Below are 18,996 nucleotides of genomic sequence, written 5' to 3'. Positions count from 1 at the left end.
AAATACATTTGATTTATTGATTGTGTTTAGTTTTATTTTGCATACAGCTAGAAGCTGTACAAACAATCAACGAATCAACAATTTGTGTGAGTAATGGAACTGGAAGGGATGATAATAAAGAGGTCTACTGGACTGTGATTTACTTGATTGAACCAGGAAGGGCTCATTGAAATTTGAAATCTCTTTTTCAAGAGTGTCCTGGCCAAGATAGGCAGCACCAAGTCATTACACAATTACAGACAGACAACATGAAAAACTACAAGTAATCTCATAAAAACCATAGAATTCACAAGAGTATAACATCATAAAACAGCTAATTAAAAACATTGACAGGTCAAGGAATCAGCCTCAAAATCCTTCATCAGTGATTTAAAAACACCAATCGGAACAAGTTGTTCCAGATTACAAGTTTTGGAAATATCAAAGTGAGCAGGTGTTTGTTCTAACTGATTCCCTGCCTCCTACCTCCACGATGCCGTGGCTGATGGTGCCATACGGCTTCCTGCGCACCAGCAACAGACTGATCACCATCACCATGGCGATGGCCACGGCAACCACCAGCAACCCCACCATGGCCCCGCGGTTGAACGTCTCCAGGGCGTCTGGTTGCTAAGGACAGAAACAGAAAAGGGGAAGAGAAGGCACAAAGAGGGGAAGATGGAGAAATTAGATGTTGATATCATCATGGGAATGACTTACAATACCACAAGAGGGGACGGTTCCGCCCAGCCCATCCAGACACTTATCTAGGTAGCAGACTCACCAGTTCATCGGTCTGGATCTCAGGAGACTTGAAGACCACCTGCTTGAGCTCTAGAGAGGTGTTAATCTAGAGAGTGAGAGCAAAAGTGAGAGAGGGGGTAATTTAATAGGTCATTACAGAGGAAGTACCACAGAATTAAATAGAACACATTAACTATATCTCTATAGGAGTTGACTTCCTGCTGTGGGAGGATGTTATAGTAAGTGAGTAAAAATGTAGCAGTTGATCACGTGGAGGCTGCAGTGCGACACAAGCTATTTTTCCATATACACTTGAGGAGGTGAGATACAAAGTGGGTTGGGATGGAGGGAGAGAAGGAGAGATGAGATGATTGAGATAATGTGTCAGGGTAACTCTTGGCAGTGTTGTAAACACAAGTGCAAGAAGGATACCATGTCCGTAAAGTGATGTGTATGTATGTTTGTAATAAAAATAAATTCTTACTTTCTCCTCATATTCATATGTGGGGCTTCTCTCAGATGTGGCATAGTCATACTCATCTGTAGAGGCTGAGTGCAGAGGCAGAAAACACAGATCAACTTCAACATTTCTGTCTTTGAAAATTACATTTTGGCAGACAAATATCAGATTTCATGTCCCTTCCCTTTAACTCACCTTTCTTAGTGTTGGACTGTGGGTCTTGACAGGACAGAAACAATAGAGATAAATAAAATGTTAACCTACTGCTTGTATTCAAATAAATTAATTAATTCCTGAACTATTTGAAGAGGAGACATTTTGTGTGTATGCATGCATTCATGAGTGTGTGTGTGTGTGTCCCCGTACCGATGCGAGGTGGGTAGGGCCTGTTCTGGAAGGCTCTCTCCTCCTCCTCCTCGTCATCCTTTTCCTCCTCACTCTCGGCAGGAAGCAGCTCCTCGGTGGTGCGCGTCTCAGAGAAGGAAGTGGTCATGAGCTCACTGATATCTCCTCGCTCCGCCTTCACCAGCTCCTCTACAGGGAGGGAGAAACAAGTAGGTTTTAAAAACAGGAAAGCTTGATATACAGTAAAGTATCATGTATTTACGGCCTTTTTTTTCTTTTCTGAATGAGAGTTCCATAGAGAAATGTCAAGATAATAACAACCTACTAATAGATCATGTGAACTTGGAACATGCAATGTCTTACAAAAGCCATCATGATAAATGCTTGCTTATCTCTTTCTAAATGTCTTATGAAGGAACTAAAACATGAATATAAGGACAGGGGCAGTAACCCCACATCCTGGTCTACATGGCTAACAGGAGTGTAGAGAGGAGTGTAGCATACGGATATCATCGTGCAGCTCCTCAGCCAAGGCAGGGACCTTGTAGAGTAATGCCAAGCTCTGGTTCATCCTCTCCTCAATCACATGGAGGTGGGTGTAGACCTGCAACCCCAAGAGATCAATGCTGGTTAGGTTCATTACAAGTCAAAGCTCCCTCAGCTTTTTACCGAAACGGGCGCGGGGATACACTTTTTTTATTGTTTCAACTGCTGATTGCCCCTTTAAGAGTTATTGTATGAGTTCCGTTTTTCAAGAAGCAGCATCACTGCTTAAGGAAGAGGTACAGTATCTTCTCATCCTAGTATATTCCGGTATATTTTCATTTCACACCTGGAACTTCATCTGCTCAGCTTTCTGGGGGTCGACGGCCTCAATGTGCTGGTAGTGTCTCAGAGTGTGTCTGCGGTCCTTCTGCTCTGCTGCCATGTATCGCTTCAGAGACTGCAGCACCTGCTCCGGCTGTTGAGAGGAGAGGGATATTATAGTCAGAGAATGGAGTGGGTGGAGAAGGTGTGGAAGAAATGATCAATACACTACAGTCCACTCATACTCTCTGCCTAACAAATATACACTGAGTATACCAAACATAAAGAACACCTTTCTAATATTGAGTTGCACCCCTCCCTTTGCCCTCAGAACAGACTCAATTCGTCAGGGCATGGACTCTACAAGGTGTCGAAAGCATTCCACAGGGATGCTGCCCCATGTTGACTCCAATGCTTCCCACAGTTGTGTCAAGTTGTCTGGATGTCCTTTGGGTGGTGGACCATTCTTGATACACACAGGAAATTGTTGTGTGAAAAACCCAGCAGCGGTGCAGATCTGTACAGTCATGCTCTCTGCCTAACAAAATGTAGATATCCCTGCGGACCTGAGGGGGCTCGGCCTGCACAGCGGTCAGGTAGCTCTCCAAGGCCAGTCTGCGGTTGTTGTTGAGGGTGGCTACCACGCGGGCCAGATGGGTCTCCACCAGCCTCTGTCTCTCCCCTGCCACCTGCTCCTCCAGAGTCTGCAACACAGACTGGAAATGCTGGGGGGAGAGGAGAGGGGATCATTGTTGTGTTAATAGGTGTATGAGTGTCCATCTCCCATATTTTCTCCCTTCTTTAATCCTCTTCTCCTTTCTTCCATCCCCTCCTCTTCCTATTCCATCTTCTTACCTCATTAAGGGCCTGGCGGTCAGACTTGGGCAGGTTCTTGGACTGGTTGTCAGCCTCAGCCCATTCCTTCATGATCTGAAAAGGCAACGTGCGTTAACGTCATTCACAAACACACTCAGAGCCAAGTACTAATTTCCTCAGACAGGAATCCACTGAGGACCATTCTGATATTTAAAATGCTCCATATCTGCCTCAAACTGCAGCTACTAAAAAAGTCTGTCTGTTCTTGGGTAACCACTTGGCTTGGTTTACTAGAAGTAAACAGTGGGACAATCTCAATTGCATACTCCTCGCATCCTCTCTCCTCGCAACCTTCTCAAAACCCATTGGATGAGAAAGCCAGCGGTCCCGCCCTCTGACCTTCTCCTCCAATGGGTTTTGAGAAGGAGTTGAGGAAAGAGGACATAAAGAGTATTCAATTGAGATTCTCCCAATATATTAATATTGCATTAAAACCTCACTTCAGGTCCCAGAGCAATTTGCCCCAGTCTGTCAACAGTGGGTTCTGTAGGAGATCACAGATATGGAAACAGCACAGCAGGCCGGGCCTCTTCTTATTGGTTCATTGCCTGTCCAAACCCGCCTCCCTGTCCACCTTACCTCATTGATGCGTTTCATTCGCCGCTCCTCCAGGTCCATCTTGGCACGCAGGAAGTTGGCGTGTTCGCTGTCGTCCCCTGGCATCTCGAAGTAAACATCCACGCCATCTGTGGGGTGAGGGGTGGGTACTACAGAGGAGAAGGAGGAGCGGGGGATAAGGAGAGGAGGGGAACGAGAGGGAGAGAGAATAAAGGATGCAAAACAGAGGAGAGAAGAGAGAGAGATGGAGGTACAGGCAGTGCAGCAGAATGAAAGACAGGGGAAGGTTGAGGGAGACAGAAAGATATCCTAATCACTGCCATTACCCAGAGAGACAGAGAGCCATTGATCCAGATAGTAGGGTGAGTGGTCAGCATTATTGAGTTGGAGACGAGTAGTGCTGTAAATACATCAGCCAGCCACTCCTATCTAACTCCTATATCCAGCCAGACAGATAGGCATGGTGAGTGTGTGTGTGTGTGTGTGTGTGTGTGTGTGTGTGTGTGTGTGTGTGTGTGTGTGTGTGTGTGTGTGTGTGTGTGTGTGTGTGTGTGTGTGTGTGTGTGTGTGTGTGTGTGTGTGTGTGTGTGTGTGTGTGTGTGTGTGTGTGTGTGTGCCCTTGCATGCATGCGTGTGTGTGTAATCATCCTTAGTCTATTACAGAGAGATAGAGTGTGTGAGATAAAGTATTGGAGATGCTAACTGGGCACTACAGTTCATTCCCCAGTAAGTAAGAGTAAGTGGGAGATGGGAGGGTGATGTCAGCATTTACCCAATTTTTTACTGCCCTGTTAACCACTCTAAGGGTAGAAACTACAGACTATTCCCCTACGGAGACTGGCCTTTAGAGAGAAAGATCCAGACTAGACACAGAACCCTTGACACTACTTAATACTCCACTTCCTATAAAGCTTATGCCCATTAAATACTCTCAGATCTAGTTGAGAGGTGGTAAGTAGGGGCTAAAGATTGTTTCTGGACAGGGCAAAGATGTAACTGTGTGATAGAAGGTAGAGGGTTACTCACGGCTGTCTCCCCTGGTCTGGGGTGGGGATGTGGAGGGGTTGCGACCAGTCTGACCCTGGCCTTTCTCATAGTAGAAGGAGTCTGTGTAGTCAGAAGCCTGGTAGGGGCCAGAGTCAATGGAGTACTCATACTCCTCCTTCACTGCTGCTGCTTCTTCAACCTCCTGCTGCTGTTCCTCCTCCTCCTCTTCATCCTCCTCCTCCTCCTCATCTTCTACTGCCTCCTCCTCCTCCACCACCTGCTCATCCTCTTCCACCATCTCATCATCTTCCTCCTCCATGTCTGCCGCGTCCACATCAGTGTCAGGAGAGGGGCTTGTGGTGGGTGTTGTCACTTTGACACTGGGAATGGGGTACAAGGTCAAACATTACGATCATCATCATTATCATCACCAAAGAGAGAAGGGGTAATGGGACTCACCCTGTGTTGACTTTGACCTGAGGGGTGAGGGCCTGGGGTCCTGCTGGGAGAACATCCCCTCCCTCGGTCTCCCCCCTGCCACTGGACCCGCCCCTCCCCGGGCAGCACACATACTCCACCCCACGGAAACGGTCACTGCACGGCAACAGCATCCCATAACTATGCAGCTCCAGACTGTCTGCTGTGCAGGCCTGAAACCGAAAGAGAGAGGATGAGAAAAATATGTTAAAACATGAATCAAGTTGGAAAAGACCAAGGTGAACTAGAGATCGGCCTCCTTGGCCTCTAATAAACCACTTCACCTCCCCGGCCTCTAATAAACCACCTCACCCCCCCGACCTATAATAAACTACTTCACCTCCCCGGCCTCTAATAAACCGCCTCGCCTCTCTTGCATATAATAAACCGCCTCACCTCCCGGCCTATAATAAACCACTTCACCTCCCCGGCCTATGATAAACCGCCTCACCCCCCAGGCCTATAATAAACCGCCTCACCCCCCAGGCCAGGCCTATAATAAACCGCCTCACCCCCAGGCCAGGCCTATAATAAACCGCCTCACCCCCAGGCCTATAATAAACCGCCTCACCCCCAGGCCTATAATAAACCGCCTCACCCCCAGGCCTATAATAAACTTCCTCACCCCCAGGCCTATAATAAACCGCCTCACCCCCAGGCCTATAATAAACCTCCTCACCCCCAGGCCTATAATAAACCGCCTCACCCCCAGGCCTATAATAAACCGCCTCACCCCCAGGCCTATAATAAACCTCCTCACCCCCAGGCCTATAATAAACCGCCTCACCCCCAGGCCTATAATAAACCCCTCACCCCCAGGCCTATAATAAACCGCCTCACCCCCCAGCCCAGGCCTATAATAAACCGCCTCACCCCCAGCCCAGGCCTATAATAAACTGCCTCACCCCCAGGCCTATAATAAACTTCCTCACCCCCGGCCTATAATAAACTACCTCACCCCCAGGCCTATAATAAACCGCCTCACCCCCAGGCCTATAATAAACCGCCTCACCCCCAGCCCAGGCCTATAATAAACCGCCTCACCCCCCAGCCCAGGCCTATAATAAACTGCCTCACCCCCCAGGCCTATAATAAACTTCCTCACCCCCGGCCTATAATAAACTACCTCACCTCCCCGGCCTATAATAAACTAGCTCACCTCCCCTGCCTATAATAAACCAGCTCCCCGGCCTATAATAAACCAACTCCCCTGCCTATAATAAACCAGCTCCCCTGCCTATAATAAACCAACTCCCCTGCCTATAATAAACCAACTCCCCTGCCTATAATAAACCAGCTCCCGTGCCTATAATAAACCAACTCCCCTGCCTATAATAAACCAGCTCCCCTGCCTATAATAAACCAACTCCCCTGCCTATAATAAACCAACTCCCCTGCCTATAATAAACCAACTCCCCTGCCTATAATAAACCAGCTCCCCTGCCTATAATAAACCAGCTCCCCTGCCTATAATAAACCAGCTCCCCTGCCTATAATAAACCAGCTCCCCTGCCTATAATAAACCAGCTCCCCTGCCTATAATAAACCAGCTCCCCTGCCTATAATAAACCAGCTCCCCTGCCTATAATAAACCAGCTCCCCTGCCTATAATAAACCAGCTCCCCTGCCTATAATAAACCAGCTCCCCTGCCTATAATAAACCAACTCCCCTGCCTATAATAAACCAACTCCCCTGCCTATAATAAACCAGCTCCCCGGCCTATAATAAACCAGCTCCCCTGCCTATAATAAACCAGCTCCCCTGCCTATAATAAAGTGCCTCAACTCCCCGGCCTATAATAAACTTCCTCACCCCCCGGCCTATAATAAACTACCTCACCTCCCCGGCCTATAATAAACTAGCTCACCTCCCCGGCCTATAATAAACTAGCTCACCTCCCGGCCTATAATAAACTAGCTCACCTCCCCGGCCTATAATAAACTAGCTCACCTCCCCGGCCTATAATAAACTACCTCACCTCCCCGGCCTATAATAAACTACCTCACCTCCCCGGCCTATAATAAACTACCTCACCTCCCGGCCTATAATAAACTAGCTCACCTCCCGGCCTATAATAAACTAGCTCACCTCCCCGGCCTATAATAAACTACCTCACCTCCCGGCCTATAATAAACTACCTCACCTCCCGGCCTATAATAAACTACCTCACCTCCCCGGCCTATAATAAACTACCTCACCTCCCCGGCCTATAATAAACTACCTCACCTCCCCGGCCTATAATAAACTACCTCACCTCCCCGGCCTATAATAAACTACCTCACCTCCCCGGCCTATAATAAACTAGCTCACCTCCCCGGCCTATAATAAACTAGCTCACCTCCCCGGCCTATAATAAACTTCCTCACCCCCCGGCCTATAATAAACTAGCTCACCTCCCCGGCCTATAATAAACTAGCTCACCTCCCCGGCCTATAATAAACTTCCTCACCCCCCGGCCTATAATAAACCAGCTCCCCTGCCTATAATAAACTACCTCACCTCCCCGGCCTATAATAAACTAGCTCCCCGGCCTATAATAAACCAGCTCCCCGGCCTATAATAAACCAGCTCCCCTGCCTATAATAAACTACCTCACCTCCCCGGCCTATATTAAACCACCTCACCTCCCCGGCCTATATTAAACCACCTCACCTCCCCGGCCTATATTAAACCACCTCACCTCCCCGGCCTATATTAAACCACCTCACCTCCCCGGCCTATATTAAACCACCTCACCTCCCCGGCCTATATTAAACCACCTCACCTCCCCGGCCTATATTAAACCACCTCACCTCCCCGGCCTATATTAAACCACCTCACCTCCCCGGCCTATATTAAACCACCTCACCTCCCCGGCCTATATTAAACTCCTCTAGCTACTTTCTCTGCTGATACAGTATGGTACTGTATGTTACACTACACCCAGCTAGGTACAGTTAGCTTCCAGCCAAAGTCTTTTACTGCAGTCGACACTGCAGTTTAGTTATTGACTCAATTAGTCCAAGTCAAAGTTTAATGTCGTAGAGTCTATGCTAACTCTCTATAAAGAGTCTTAGTTGTGTTAAAACCCAATTAAAACTTAAGAAATGAATTGAAAAATGAACATGTAATATAATTTATGCATAATTTAATTAACTCTAATATAATCTTAGTTAATATAATGTCGCTCCGCCCGCACCTCCTTGGCTATGTTGTGCCAGTAGACGTAGCTCTCACAGACATCCATCTGCTCCTGGTGCAGGAAACGGCATCGGTCTGGAACCAACAGGGCTTCACTCACATACTCACCCACTGCAGAGCGAGCGAGAGAGCGAGAGAGCGAGAGAGCGAGAGAGAGCGAGAGAGACAGAGAGACAGAGAGACAGAGAGACAGAGAGACAGAGAGAGAGAGAGAGAGAGAGAGAGAGAGAGAGAGAGAGAGAGAGAGAGAGAGACAGAGACAGAGAGAGAGAGAGAGAGAGAGAGAGAGAGAGAGAGAGAGAGAGAGAGAGAGACAGAGACAGAGAGAGAGAGAGAGAGAGAGAGAGACAGAGACAGAGAGAGAGAGAGAGACAGAGAGAGAGAGAGAGAGAGAGAGAGAGAGAGAGAGAGAGCCAGACAGAGACAGAGAGAGAGAGAGAGAGACAGAGACAGAGAGAGAGAGAGAGAGCCAGACAGAGACAGAGAGAGAGAGAGAGAGCCAGACAGAGACAGAGAGAGAGAGAGAGAGACAGAGAGAGAGACAGAGAGAGAGAGACAGAGAGAGAGAGACAGAGACAGAGACAGAGAGAGAGCCAGACAGAGACAGAGAGAGAGAGAGAGAGACAGAGACAGAGAGAGAGAGAGAGAGAGAGAGAGAGAGAGAGAGAGAGAGAGAGAGAGAGAGAGAGAGAGAGAGACAGAGAGACAGAGAGAGACTTGAACTAGAAAGGTTCAGTATTATAAGATAATGCCAACATTACAGTGCCTCTGCACTATTTGAGCTGAGGACAAGGTGGGGAGTGGAGATTGATCCAGAACACCATGGTGTGCTGCTGCATGCAGTTCTACTTTCAATAGCTGCAGGCAGCCAGTCAGTCAGTCAAGGACAGAACAATGTGAAATATGCTTAAATTCAGATTTTCATTTTAGTCATTTGATTACATCGGTCACAATAGTGGAAAGAAATGATTTTGTACTTTACAGACTCTAGAGAAGTTAAAGTTGTATTTATTAACAAATAAGCCATATATTATGCATTATTCAGGTGTCAAGTATGATTCAAAACCAAATCAAATGTTATTAGTCACATGCGCCGAGTACAGTGAAATGCTTACTTACAGGCCCCCAACCGACAGTGCAGTTTAAGAAAATATGGATAAGAATTAAAGAGCAGCAGTAAAATAACAATAGCGAGACTATATATATACAGTGGGAGTCAATGTGCGGGGGCACCGGTTAGTTGAGGTAATATGTACATGTAGGTAGAGTTATTAAAGTGACTATGCATAGATAATAACAGAGAGTAGCAGCGGTGTAAAAGAGGGGGCGGCAAGCAAATATTCTGGGAAGCCATTTGATTGGGTGTTCAGGAGTCTTATGATTTGGGGATAGAAGCTGTTTAGAAGCCTCTCGGACCTAGACTTGGCACTCCGGTACCGCTTGCCAGTTTAGGACTAGGATGGCTGGAGTCTTTGACAATTTTTAGGGCCTTCCGCTGACACCGCCTGGTGTAGAGGTCCTGGATGGCAGGAAGCTTGGACCCAGTGATGTACTGGGCTGTTCGCACTATCCTCTGTAGTGCCTTGTGGTCGGAGGCCGAGCAGTTGCCATACCAGGCAGTAATGCAACCAGTCAGGATGCTCTCGATGGTGCAGCTGTAGAACCTTTTGAGGATCTGAGGACCGATGCCAAATCTTTTCAGTCTCCTGAGGGGGAATAGGTTTTGACGAGCCTTCTTCACGACTGTCTTGGTGTGCTTGAACCATGTTAGTTTGTTGGTGATGTGGACACCAAGGAAGTTGATGCTCTCAACCTGCTCCACTACAGCCCCGTCGATGAGAATGGGGGTGTGCTCGGTCCTCTTTTCCCTGTAGTCTACAATCATCTCCTTTGTCTTGATCACTTTTAGGGAGAGATTGTTGTCCTGGCACCACACAGCCAGGTCTCTGACCTCCTCTCTATAGGCTGTCTTGTCAATGTCGGTATGCAGGGGTAGATCTGGTTTATATTAGTATTGGGACTCAGTCAAAGATGTAGACCTAGTTTGTAAGAGTACTGGAGATGAGGTGCAGGGGTAGACCTGTTTTACAGTTTATAAGTATTCAGGCTTCGGTACATTTAGACCTGGCTTAGTTGACTAATTGGTTTCAAACACAGGTGCAGACTTTACAGATATGTAAATTGGAGCTGAAGTACAGGTGTAGATCTGGTTTATATGAATATTGGGGCTGAAATGCAGAAATACACCTAATTTCTTATGACAATTGGGGCTGACATGTAGCAGTAGACCTGTTTTTTATAAATGTTTGAATCAATATTGGGTTAGATGTGCAGGTGTACACCTGCTCTGTAAGAATATTGGGTTAGATGTGCAGGTGTACACCTGATCTGTAAGAATATTGGGTTAGATGTGCAGGTGTACACCTGATCTGTAAGTAAATTGGGTTAGATGTGCAGGTGTACACCTGATCTGTAAGTAAATTGGGTTAGATGTGCAGGTGTACACCTGATCTGTAAGTAAATTGGGTTAGATGTGCAGGTGTACACCTGATCTGTAAGAATATTGGGTTAGATGTGCAGGTGTACACCTGATCTGTAAGTAAATTGGGTTAGATGTGCAGGTGTACACCTGATCTGTAAGTAAATTGGGTTAGATGTGCAGGTGTACACCTGATCTGTAAGAATATTGGGTTAGATGTGCCGGTGTACACCTGATCTGTAAGTAAATTGGGTTAGATGTGCAGGTGTACACCTGATCTGTAAGTAAATTGGGTTAGATGTGCAGGTGTACACCTGATCTGTAAGTAAATTGGGTTAGATGTGCAGGTGTACACCTGATCTGTAAGTAAATTGGGTTAGATGTGCAGGTGTACACCTGATCTGTAAGATTATTGGGTTAGATGTGCCGGTGTACACCTGATCTGTAAGTAAATTGGGTTAGATGTGCAGGTGTACACCTGATCTGTAAGAATATTGGGTCTGAAGTACGAGTGTAAACCTGGTTTGTATTAATATTGAGGCTTGGGCACTGGGGTAGACCTGTTTATACAAGTACGCACATGGATTTCCCTTGTTTATCTGAAGAAAGGGGTGTACACTCTTAGACAAAAAGGTGCTATCTAGAACCTAAAAAGTTTCTTTAGCTGTCCCCATAGCAGAACCTTTTGAATGACCCTTTTTGCTTCCAGGTTGAAAGAACAATTTCGGTTCCAGGTAAAACTCTTTTGGGTTCCATGTAGAACCACAGAGCGTTCTACATGGAACCCAAAAGGATTATACCTGGAACCAAAAAGAGTTTTCCTATGGTGACAGCTAAACAAAGAACCCTTTCGGAACCCTTTTTTCTAAGAATGTAGGGTTAAACAAGGCTCATACAGACAATGGGTCTGGATGGACGTCTATTGGCCATTCAAATCCTTTCTGGCAACATACCACTGTACTATGAGTTTATCTAGTCAATTATTAGCGTATCCAGGTCAGAGGTCACAGGACTAAGATATGCTAATAACAGGGTTGGGGTGTGCAGCGAATAGCTGGATATAGGTTACTGTTGGTGACTTGGGGAATACAGGCCTAAGGAAAATGGGTGAAAGGGCTGAGATCGGCAAGTATCAGGGATGAGGTGTACTGACAAAGGATCTGGGGTCTATGAGTAACAAATAGGGCATTTGGGGCTAGGATATGGGTGTATCATTCGGGGCTAGGATATGGGTGTATCATTCAGGGCTAGGATATGGGTGTATCATTCAGGGCTAGGATATGGGTGTATCAGTACTTGATTGTATCAATATTAGGGTATTGGCACGTGGGTGTTAGGGTTAGGGCATGGGGGTAAGAGGGATGGGGTGTGTGGGTAAATGAGCTGAGGTATATACAGTAGATATTGGGGCAAATGTCTGTTAATGTTATTATAGGCAGAGCACTATGTTCCCATCAGTCACAATTATTTTTTACATACCTTTCAATTACTGGTATTTTTTAAAGCAATTTGGATTACGTGTTAGGGTTATTAATGGTATAAGATGTGCATAGTGGCATGTTTGGAAATATGTGGAGACAAGTGGGTTAAAATTCAACACAGACTGAAAGACCTTTCCACCATTTTGAAGGAGTGAAGCCTTTTGGTACAGCTGACAAAGCTTTGACAATGGAATCCATTCATATGAACTATTAGACATACTATGTCCATTTCTATTATTACTTCCCCAAGGCTGAATTTGAACGCTACTTAACCATATAACTGAAATGACATGCTTTGTATTAAACATAATGATGACATGATGTTACTTATTAATATAATAAAGTTATCCTCCGATATGGGGTGGGTGATCATAGGGAAGTTGTGCAATGTTTTGAGTGATGTTTGTGTAGGGATATGCTGAAGATTAGAATGATGATGATGATGATGAGGGTGCAGACATTGCAGACATGTGGTTCTTACCCTGGCAGCGGTAGGGCATGACGATGAAGGGGCGTGTCTGGCAGTGGCCCCAGCCCTTCTTACACCAGGCTGGGATGGTGACGGGGCTGGAGGACTCCTCCACATGGGAGATCTGTAGGGCTGGGTACATCTGGTTGGACAGATGGACGGACAGACAGACGGTGGGAGAGACAGACAGAAAGACATAGGGAGGGAAAGATGGATGGACGGACGATATGGACAGACAGGACATCAGGGAGGAGTTAGGACAAGAGAGAGGAGAGAGACAACAGGGTCAGACAAATTGAGGGAAAAAGGAGGGTTTAGGGGAAGAGGAGACGTACAGTAGACAGAAGGAGAGAGGAGGAGAGGGTAAGAGTAAGAGAGGAGGAGAGGGGGAGGAGGAGAGGGAGAGAGGAGGAATGGGAGAGGAGGAGAGGGAGAGAGGAGGAATGGAGGAGAGAGGAGGAGAGGGAGAGGGAGAGGAGGAATGGAGGAGAGAGGGAGAGAGGAGGAATGGGAGAGGAGGAGAGGGAGAGAGGAGGAATGGGAGAGGAGGAGAGAAGGAATGGGAGAGGAGGAGAGGAGGAATGGGAGAGGAGGAGAGGGAGAGAGGAGGAATGGGAGAGGAGGAGAGGGAGAGAGGAGGAGAGGGAGAGAGGAGGAATGGAGGAGAGGGAGAGGGAGAGAGGAGGAATGGAGGAGAGAGGGAGAGAGGAGGAATGGGAGAGGAGGAGAGGGAGAGAGGAGGAATGGGAGAGGAGGAGAGGAGGAATGGGAGAGGAGGAGAGGAGGAATGGGAGAGGAGGAGAGGAGGAATGAGAGAGGAGGAATGGAGGAGAGAGGAGGAGAGGGAGAGAGGAGGAATGGAGGAGAGAGGAGGAATGGAGGAGAGAGGAGGAGAGGGAGAGAGGAGGAGAGGGAGAGAGGAGGAATGGAGGAGAGAGGAGGAATGGAGGAGAGAGGAGGAGAGGGAGAGGGAGAGAGGATGAATGGGAGAGGAGGAGAGGAGGAATGGGAGAGGAGGAGAGGAGGAATGGGAGAGGAGGAGATGGGAGAGGAGGAGAGGAGGAATGGGAGAGGAGGAGAGGAGGAATGGGAGAGGAGGAGAGGAGGAATGGGAGAGGAGGAGAGGAGGAATGGGAGAGGAGGAGAGGAGGAGAGAGGGAGAGAGGAGGAGAGAGGGAGAGAGGAGGAGAGAGGGAGAGGAGGAATGGGAGAGAGGAGGAATGGGAGAGAGGAGGAATGGGAGAGAGGAGGAATGGGAGAGGAGGAGAGGGAGAGAGGAGGAATGGGAGAGGAGGAGGAATGGGAGAGGAGGAGAGGGAGAGAAGAGGAATAGGAGAGGAGGAGAGGGAGAGATGAGGAATGGGAGAGGAGGAGAGGGAGAGAGGAGGAATGGAGGAGAGAGGAGGAATGGGAGAGGAGGAGAGGGAGAGAGGGAGAGAGGAGGAATGGAGGAGAGAGGGAGAGAGGAGGAATGAGGGAGAGAGGAGGAGAGAGGATAGCACAATCAATAGGGAGAAAGGTAAAAAAGGAGAGACTCATGCAACGGTCTGAAACACTTTGGCACTAAGGGTCTATTTTCTGACTATGCAGGTCGTACACTGATATACTCCTAAAGTTGTATGGAAAATTCGAGTCTGAAAACAAGTTGACCTATACAATCCCACTTCCAATTATTTCAATAACCCCAATTTCACATCTGACTACTTTCAATTAAAATGTAGGGCAATGGCATAAGCATAGCTCTATAATGAGGTTTAATGGATTGAGAAATGTATTTGGCACGCTGTCTGAGAGCCGGATCCACAGACGTTGAGGAAAAAGAAACGCTTTTGTGGAAAAGCAATCACAGACGCATAATGAGCTGGGTAATCACATTACAGCTATTTCAACTGTGTGACTGCTGTTGTCTTTACCCGCCATGCTTCATTTAGCCACCAGGTGGCGCATGATGTCCTTTTATAAAAACTGTCTCCTTGCTCTTGTTTCAGAGGTGGAGCAGCGAGTCTCTAATCAAACCAAGGCTGTGGCTAGGCCTGGTACGCCATTGATGTGTCTTAAATTTGGCATGCAGGAGACTTTCTGGAATTAGGGGGATAAATGTGGCAGGAGGAAGACCGATGGATGGTAGTATTAATATTCAGGAAATATCAAATATTTCCTCCTGACCACCATCACTCCACTATATATATGGAAATATATAGATTTGATAGAACAAGACATACCAAGTGAGACAGATTGGGAGATTAGGGGAGATTAGGGTTGGTTACTACTACTACTCCTATTTGTAATGTTGTGTGAGGTATTTACATTGTTTTTTTGTCACAGGCCTACTACACACAACACCCCATAATGTCAAAGTGGTATGAATTTTTTAAATGTTTACAAATCAATAAAAAATTAAAACACTGAAATGCCTTGAGTTAATAAGTATTCAACCCCTTTGTTATTGCAAGCCTAAATAACTTCAGGAGTAAAAATCTGCGGCCATCATGAGGCCAATGGTGACTTTAAAACAGTTACAGAGTTTAATGGCTGTGATGGGATACAACTGAGGATGGATCAACAACATTGCAGTTACCATATGCCACAATATTAACCTAATTGACAGAGTGAAAAGAAAGAAGTCTGTACAGAAAACATGCATCCTGTTTGCAACAAGGCACTAAAGGAAAACTGCACAAAATATGGCAAAGCAATTCCATATTTGTCCTGGATATGTTTGGGGCAAACCCAACACAACACATTACTGAGTACCACTCTCCCTCTTTTCAAGCATAGTTGTGGCTGCTCTGCGTATGCTTTTAATCGTTTGCAAAAACATGTTGTTTTCACTTTGTCATTATTGTGTGTAGATTAAAAATAAAAATAAATCTATTTTGAAATCATTCTGTATCACAACAAAATGTGGAATAAGTCAAGGGGTATGAATACTTTCTGAAGGCACTGAATCTACCACTATCTTTATATGCATAAACCGATCTAAAGTATCTGCTCTCTACTATGCTATTGCAGCAGCATTGGCGATGAGCTGAGCATTACAGTGCAGTATGAGGTCGATCAGATAACCATAGCAGTGTTGTTGGCTCCTACCTCTTGGCAGTAGGACAGGATCTGGTTGGGCTCTGTAAAGCATCCCTGGCGGCCCTGAGGGTCAGGCTCCCATTGGCCAGTCTCAGGGTTCATGTGCAGCAGCTGACGCCCACAGAACATGGCAATCTGTGGCTCGGCCACCAGGGGCCCCGGTCCATTCACCTCAGCCACGGCCAAGGCCTAGAGAGAGGGAGGTGGAAAGAGAAAAGACAAGTTGAGAAATAGAAAGAGTAATAGATGGAAGTAGAGAGGAAAGAAGGCGGAAAGGTGGAGGAAAATAAATACTTTGTTATGGTTGTCCTGAGAGAGAGAGTGTGAGTGCAATGTTCATTTTATTGTTTATTATCTACTTCACTTGCTTTGGCAATGTTAACACGTTTCCCATGCCAATAAAACCATTGGGGAGAGAGAGAGCGAGAGAAACAGAGCGAGAGCGAGATGAAGAGCAGTCAATACAAACAAAGTGGTGGGATAATATCGAGTTTGAAAATGAAGGACAGGACCTTAGATTAGTCTAAATGTACCAGCTGATATAGTCTTTCTGATCTATCTCCCAACACAGACAATGGCTTAGCTGCAGAGAGAGAGACAGAGACAGAGACACAGAGACACAGAGACACAGAGACACAGAGACACAGAGACACAGAGACACAGAGACACAGAGACACAGAGAGACAGAGAGACAGAGAGACAGAGAGAGAGAGAGAGAGACTGTGTATACATCGTTGTATGCATTGTGTGTGCCATATTTGTATAGAAAGAGATGGACTTTCAAGCTAATGCAGATACCATTTAGTCTCACACACTGTATCTACAGTGATAGAGAATATTGGCAGAAACAAGGATCAGAAAATCTTTATACCAGATGATGCGTTGAGTGACACCCAAAGCTGATGAAAAGTCTGACTTATCGACTGACAAACTAGGCCCTGGTTTTGTTAGCAATGTTAAGAGTTGAGAATATAAAGATAGGGTGGATAAACAGGAAGTGTACAACTATATACTGTAAAGCCTGCTCCCATCTGCCCTTCTTTTATCTTCTTTCTACCACTCCCCTTTATTCTCTCCATCTCTCCCCTACTGTCTCTCTCCCTTATCTCTCTCTCTTTTCCTCTCCCCCTCCCTCCTTCCTACCCTCAGCAGCCTGCTACGATGTTGTTATTGATCATGGGATCTGTTCCATCTGCCTGCAGCCTGGGGGTCGGGCCCAGGGGAGGCACCGTGGAGGAACAAACACCAGCCGGCCCCAGCCCCACTGCTCCCAGTCAGGTGTTAATACTGGGGGTCGGGCCCAGGGGAGGCACCGTGGAGGAACAAACACCAGCCGGCCCCAGCCCCACTGCTCCCAGTCAGGTGTTAATACTGGGGTCGGGCCCAGGGGAGGCACCGTGGAGGAACAAACACCAGCCGGCCCCAGCCCCACTGCTCCCAGTCAGGTGTTAATACTGGGGGTCGGGCCCAGGGGAGGCACCGTGGAGGAACAAACACCAGCCGGCCCCAGCCCCACTGCTCCCAGTCAGGTGTTAATACTGGGGGTCGGGCCCAGGGGAGGCACCGTGGAGGAACAAACACCAGCCGGCCCCAGCCCCACCGCTCCCAGTCAGGTGTTAATACAAGCTCATTGACCGCCGGGCCACTTCAAGTACATTAACACACAGGAGAGGGAGGGAGGAGGGGAGAGAGTAGGAGAGGAAGGGAGAGGAAAGGAGGAGAGTCGGGGGGGGGGCACACAATGATGTACCCACTGCAGGAGATAATCTCCACAGACGTAGAGACCAAACATGCTCGTTTTCTAACACAAGCTGAGTATTATGACGTCAATGCCTCACTAGGATTATTTTAGAAAGGGACATAGAGGGATGGAGTGATCAGGTGTTGTGTTCACACGTACAGTATAGATAGCACATAGCACATAGTCCTCTTTGGTGCAGAAAATGTAGGGGAATATTTCAAAGACATGCTTGAACATCTACCTAACAAATCATTTAGCTCAGTCTTGCCATTCTTCTGGCTTAACAGCCAAGAGACACTTATAAAAACGAATATGACGGAAAGTTCAAACAATATCCCTATCCACACTGAAAGTGGCAACCCAGAACCCATTCAACCCGTCTTGTGACTGGCCCGACTGCTTTAATCTCCATAGACAGACAGATGGACTGACAGGCAAGAAGAGCAACACTCAGCCTATTAGCATCAAGATGCCCAGGGGTAAGGAGGAGAGGAGAGAGAGAGAGAGGAAAGCAGGGCGAGTGACGTCTGATCAAAGGGGAGCTCTGCCTCAGCATACTGCTGCTAAAGTGTTTGAAGTTCTAATTGAAATGTATAATATCGGAAATAAATATATACAAAACCCATGAATAAAAATACAATAAATATAATAGGACCGGAGGAGTCTGAGCATTAGAGCCCCAAATTAGATATGAATGGAAACCATGATAATGAGTTCATTGGATTATAATGAAAGTTGTATGGACGTGGCCGAGCGAGGCCTTGAGGAAGTGGGTTTGGAGCTCCAGAATGGTGCAGACACCCAATTTATTTGGAGTTCAGTGATAACCTTAGCTCTGTACTTTGTTAATTAAAGTCTCTCTGAGTGACTGCTGGTACTGTACGTGACTTTAGACTCAACTCCCCATATACAGTAAGTGGACATAGAAACTGTTTGCATATTATTAAGAGTGGTGCTTAGAGATGTTGATTTCTGCTGAACTGGCAGCTTTCTGGGAGCACGTTATTGATGCGTGTTAAGGAAAGTGTGTGTGTGTGTGAATTAAAGCGCTTGCTTAAGCTACACACAGCCCACAGCGACTAGCCACTGTGCCTGCTGAGGTAGTGGTTAAATAGATATGTCTCTTTGACTCAGGGAAGGTCAACGCCATAAAAAATACTTCTGGATATTCGAGAAGATGACCTGACAGCTCTGCTGTGCTCCAGCCTTCACCCCCCTACCCCCGCACTTCAACAGAAAATCGATGATGTACGCCTGCAACTGGATCGCCATGCTCCCTCCGATCAATAGGAGCCCATTTGTAGCCAGATGGCCTGACCTCCAGCGTGGAG

At 46.9% G+C, this 18,996-nt stretch overlaps 1 protein-coding gene across 2 annotated transcripts in view; it reads right to left on the bottom strand.

The window, feature by feature from the left end:
• LOC123998003 (amyloid beta precursor like protein 1-like) overlaps window positions 1-18,996 on the bottom strand; it is a 53,717-nt gene that overhangs the window by 3,981 nt on the left and 30,740 nt on the right. For both annotated transcript variants that reach the window (XM_046302805.1, XM_046302804.1), the window contains exons 2-16: window positions 15,934-16,113; window positions 12,856-12,985; window positions 8,413-8,525; window positions 5,216-5,406; window positions 4,796-5,136; window positions 3,791-3,918; window positions 3,191-3,265; window positions 2,902-3,060; window positions 2,361-2,489; window positions 2,033-2,132; window positions 1,550-1,717; window positions 1,379-1,402; window positions 1,208-1,272; window positions 764-829; window positions 466-609 (exon numbers count right to left, since the gene is read on the bottom strand). In XM_046302805.1, coding sequence (XP_046158761.1) covers window positions 466-609; window positions 764-829; window positions 1,208-1,272; window positions 1,379-1,402; window positions 1,550-1,717; window positions 2,033-2,132; window positions 2,361-2,489; window positions 2,902-3,060; window positions 3,191-3,265; window positions 3,791-3,918; window positions 4,796-5,136; window positions 5,216-5,406; window positions 8,413-8,525; window positions 12,856-12,985; window positions 15,934-16,113 — 2,013 coding nt within the window. The remainder of the gene's footprint in view (window positions 1-465; window positions 610-763; window positions 830-1,207; window positions 1,273-1,378; window positions 1,403-1,549; window positions 1,718-2,032; window positions 2,133-2,360; window positions 2,490-2,901; window positions 3,061-3,190; window positions 3,266-3,790; window positions 3,919-4,795; window positions 5,137-5,215; window positions 5,407-8,412; window positions 8,526-12,855; window positions 12,986-15,933; window positions 16,114-18,996) is intronic.

This window comes from Oncorhynchus gorbuscha, linkage group LG15, assembly GCF_021184085.1.
Source record: "Oncorhynchus gorbuscha isolate QuinsamMale2020 ecotype Even-year linkage group LG15, OgorEven_v1.0, whole genome shotgun sequence".
Classification (NCBI taxonomy): Eukaryota; Metazoa; Chordata; class Actinopteri; order Salmoniformes; family Salmonidae; genus Oncorhynchus; species Oncorhynchus gorbuscha.
This window is presented reverse-complemented; position numbering and strand designations above follow the sequence as displayed.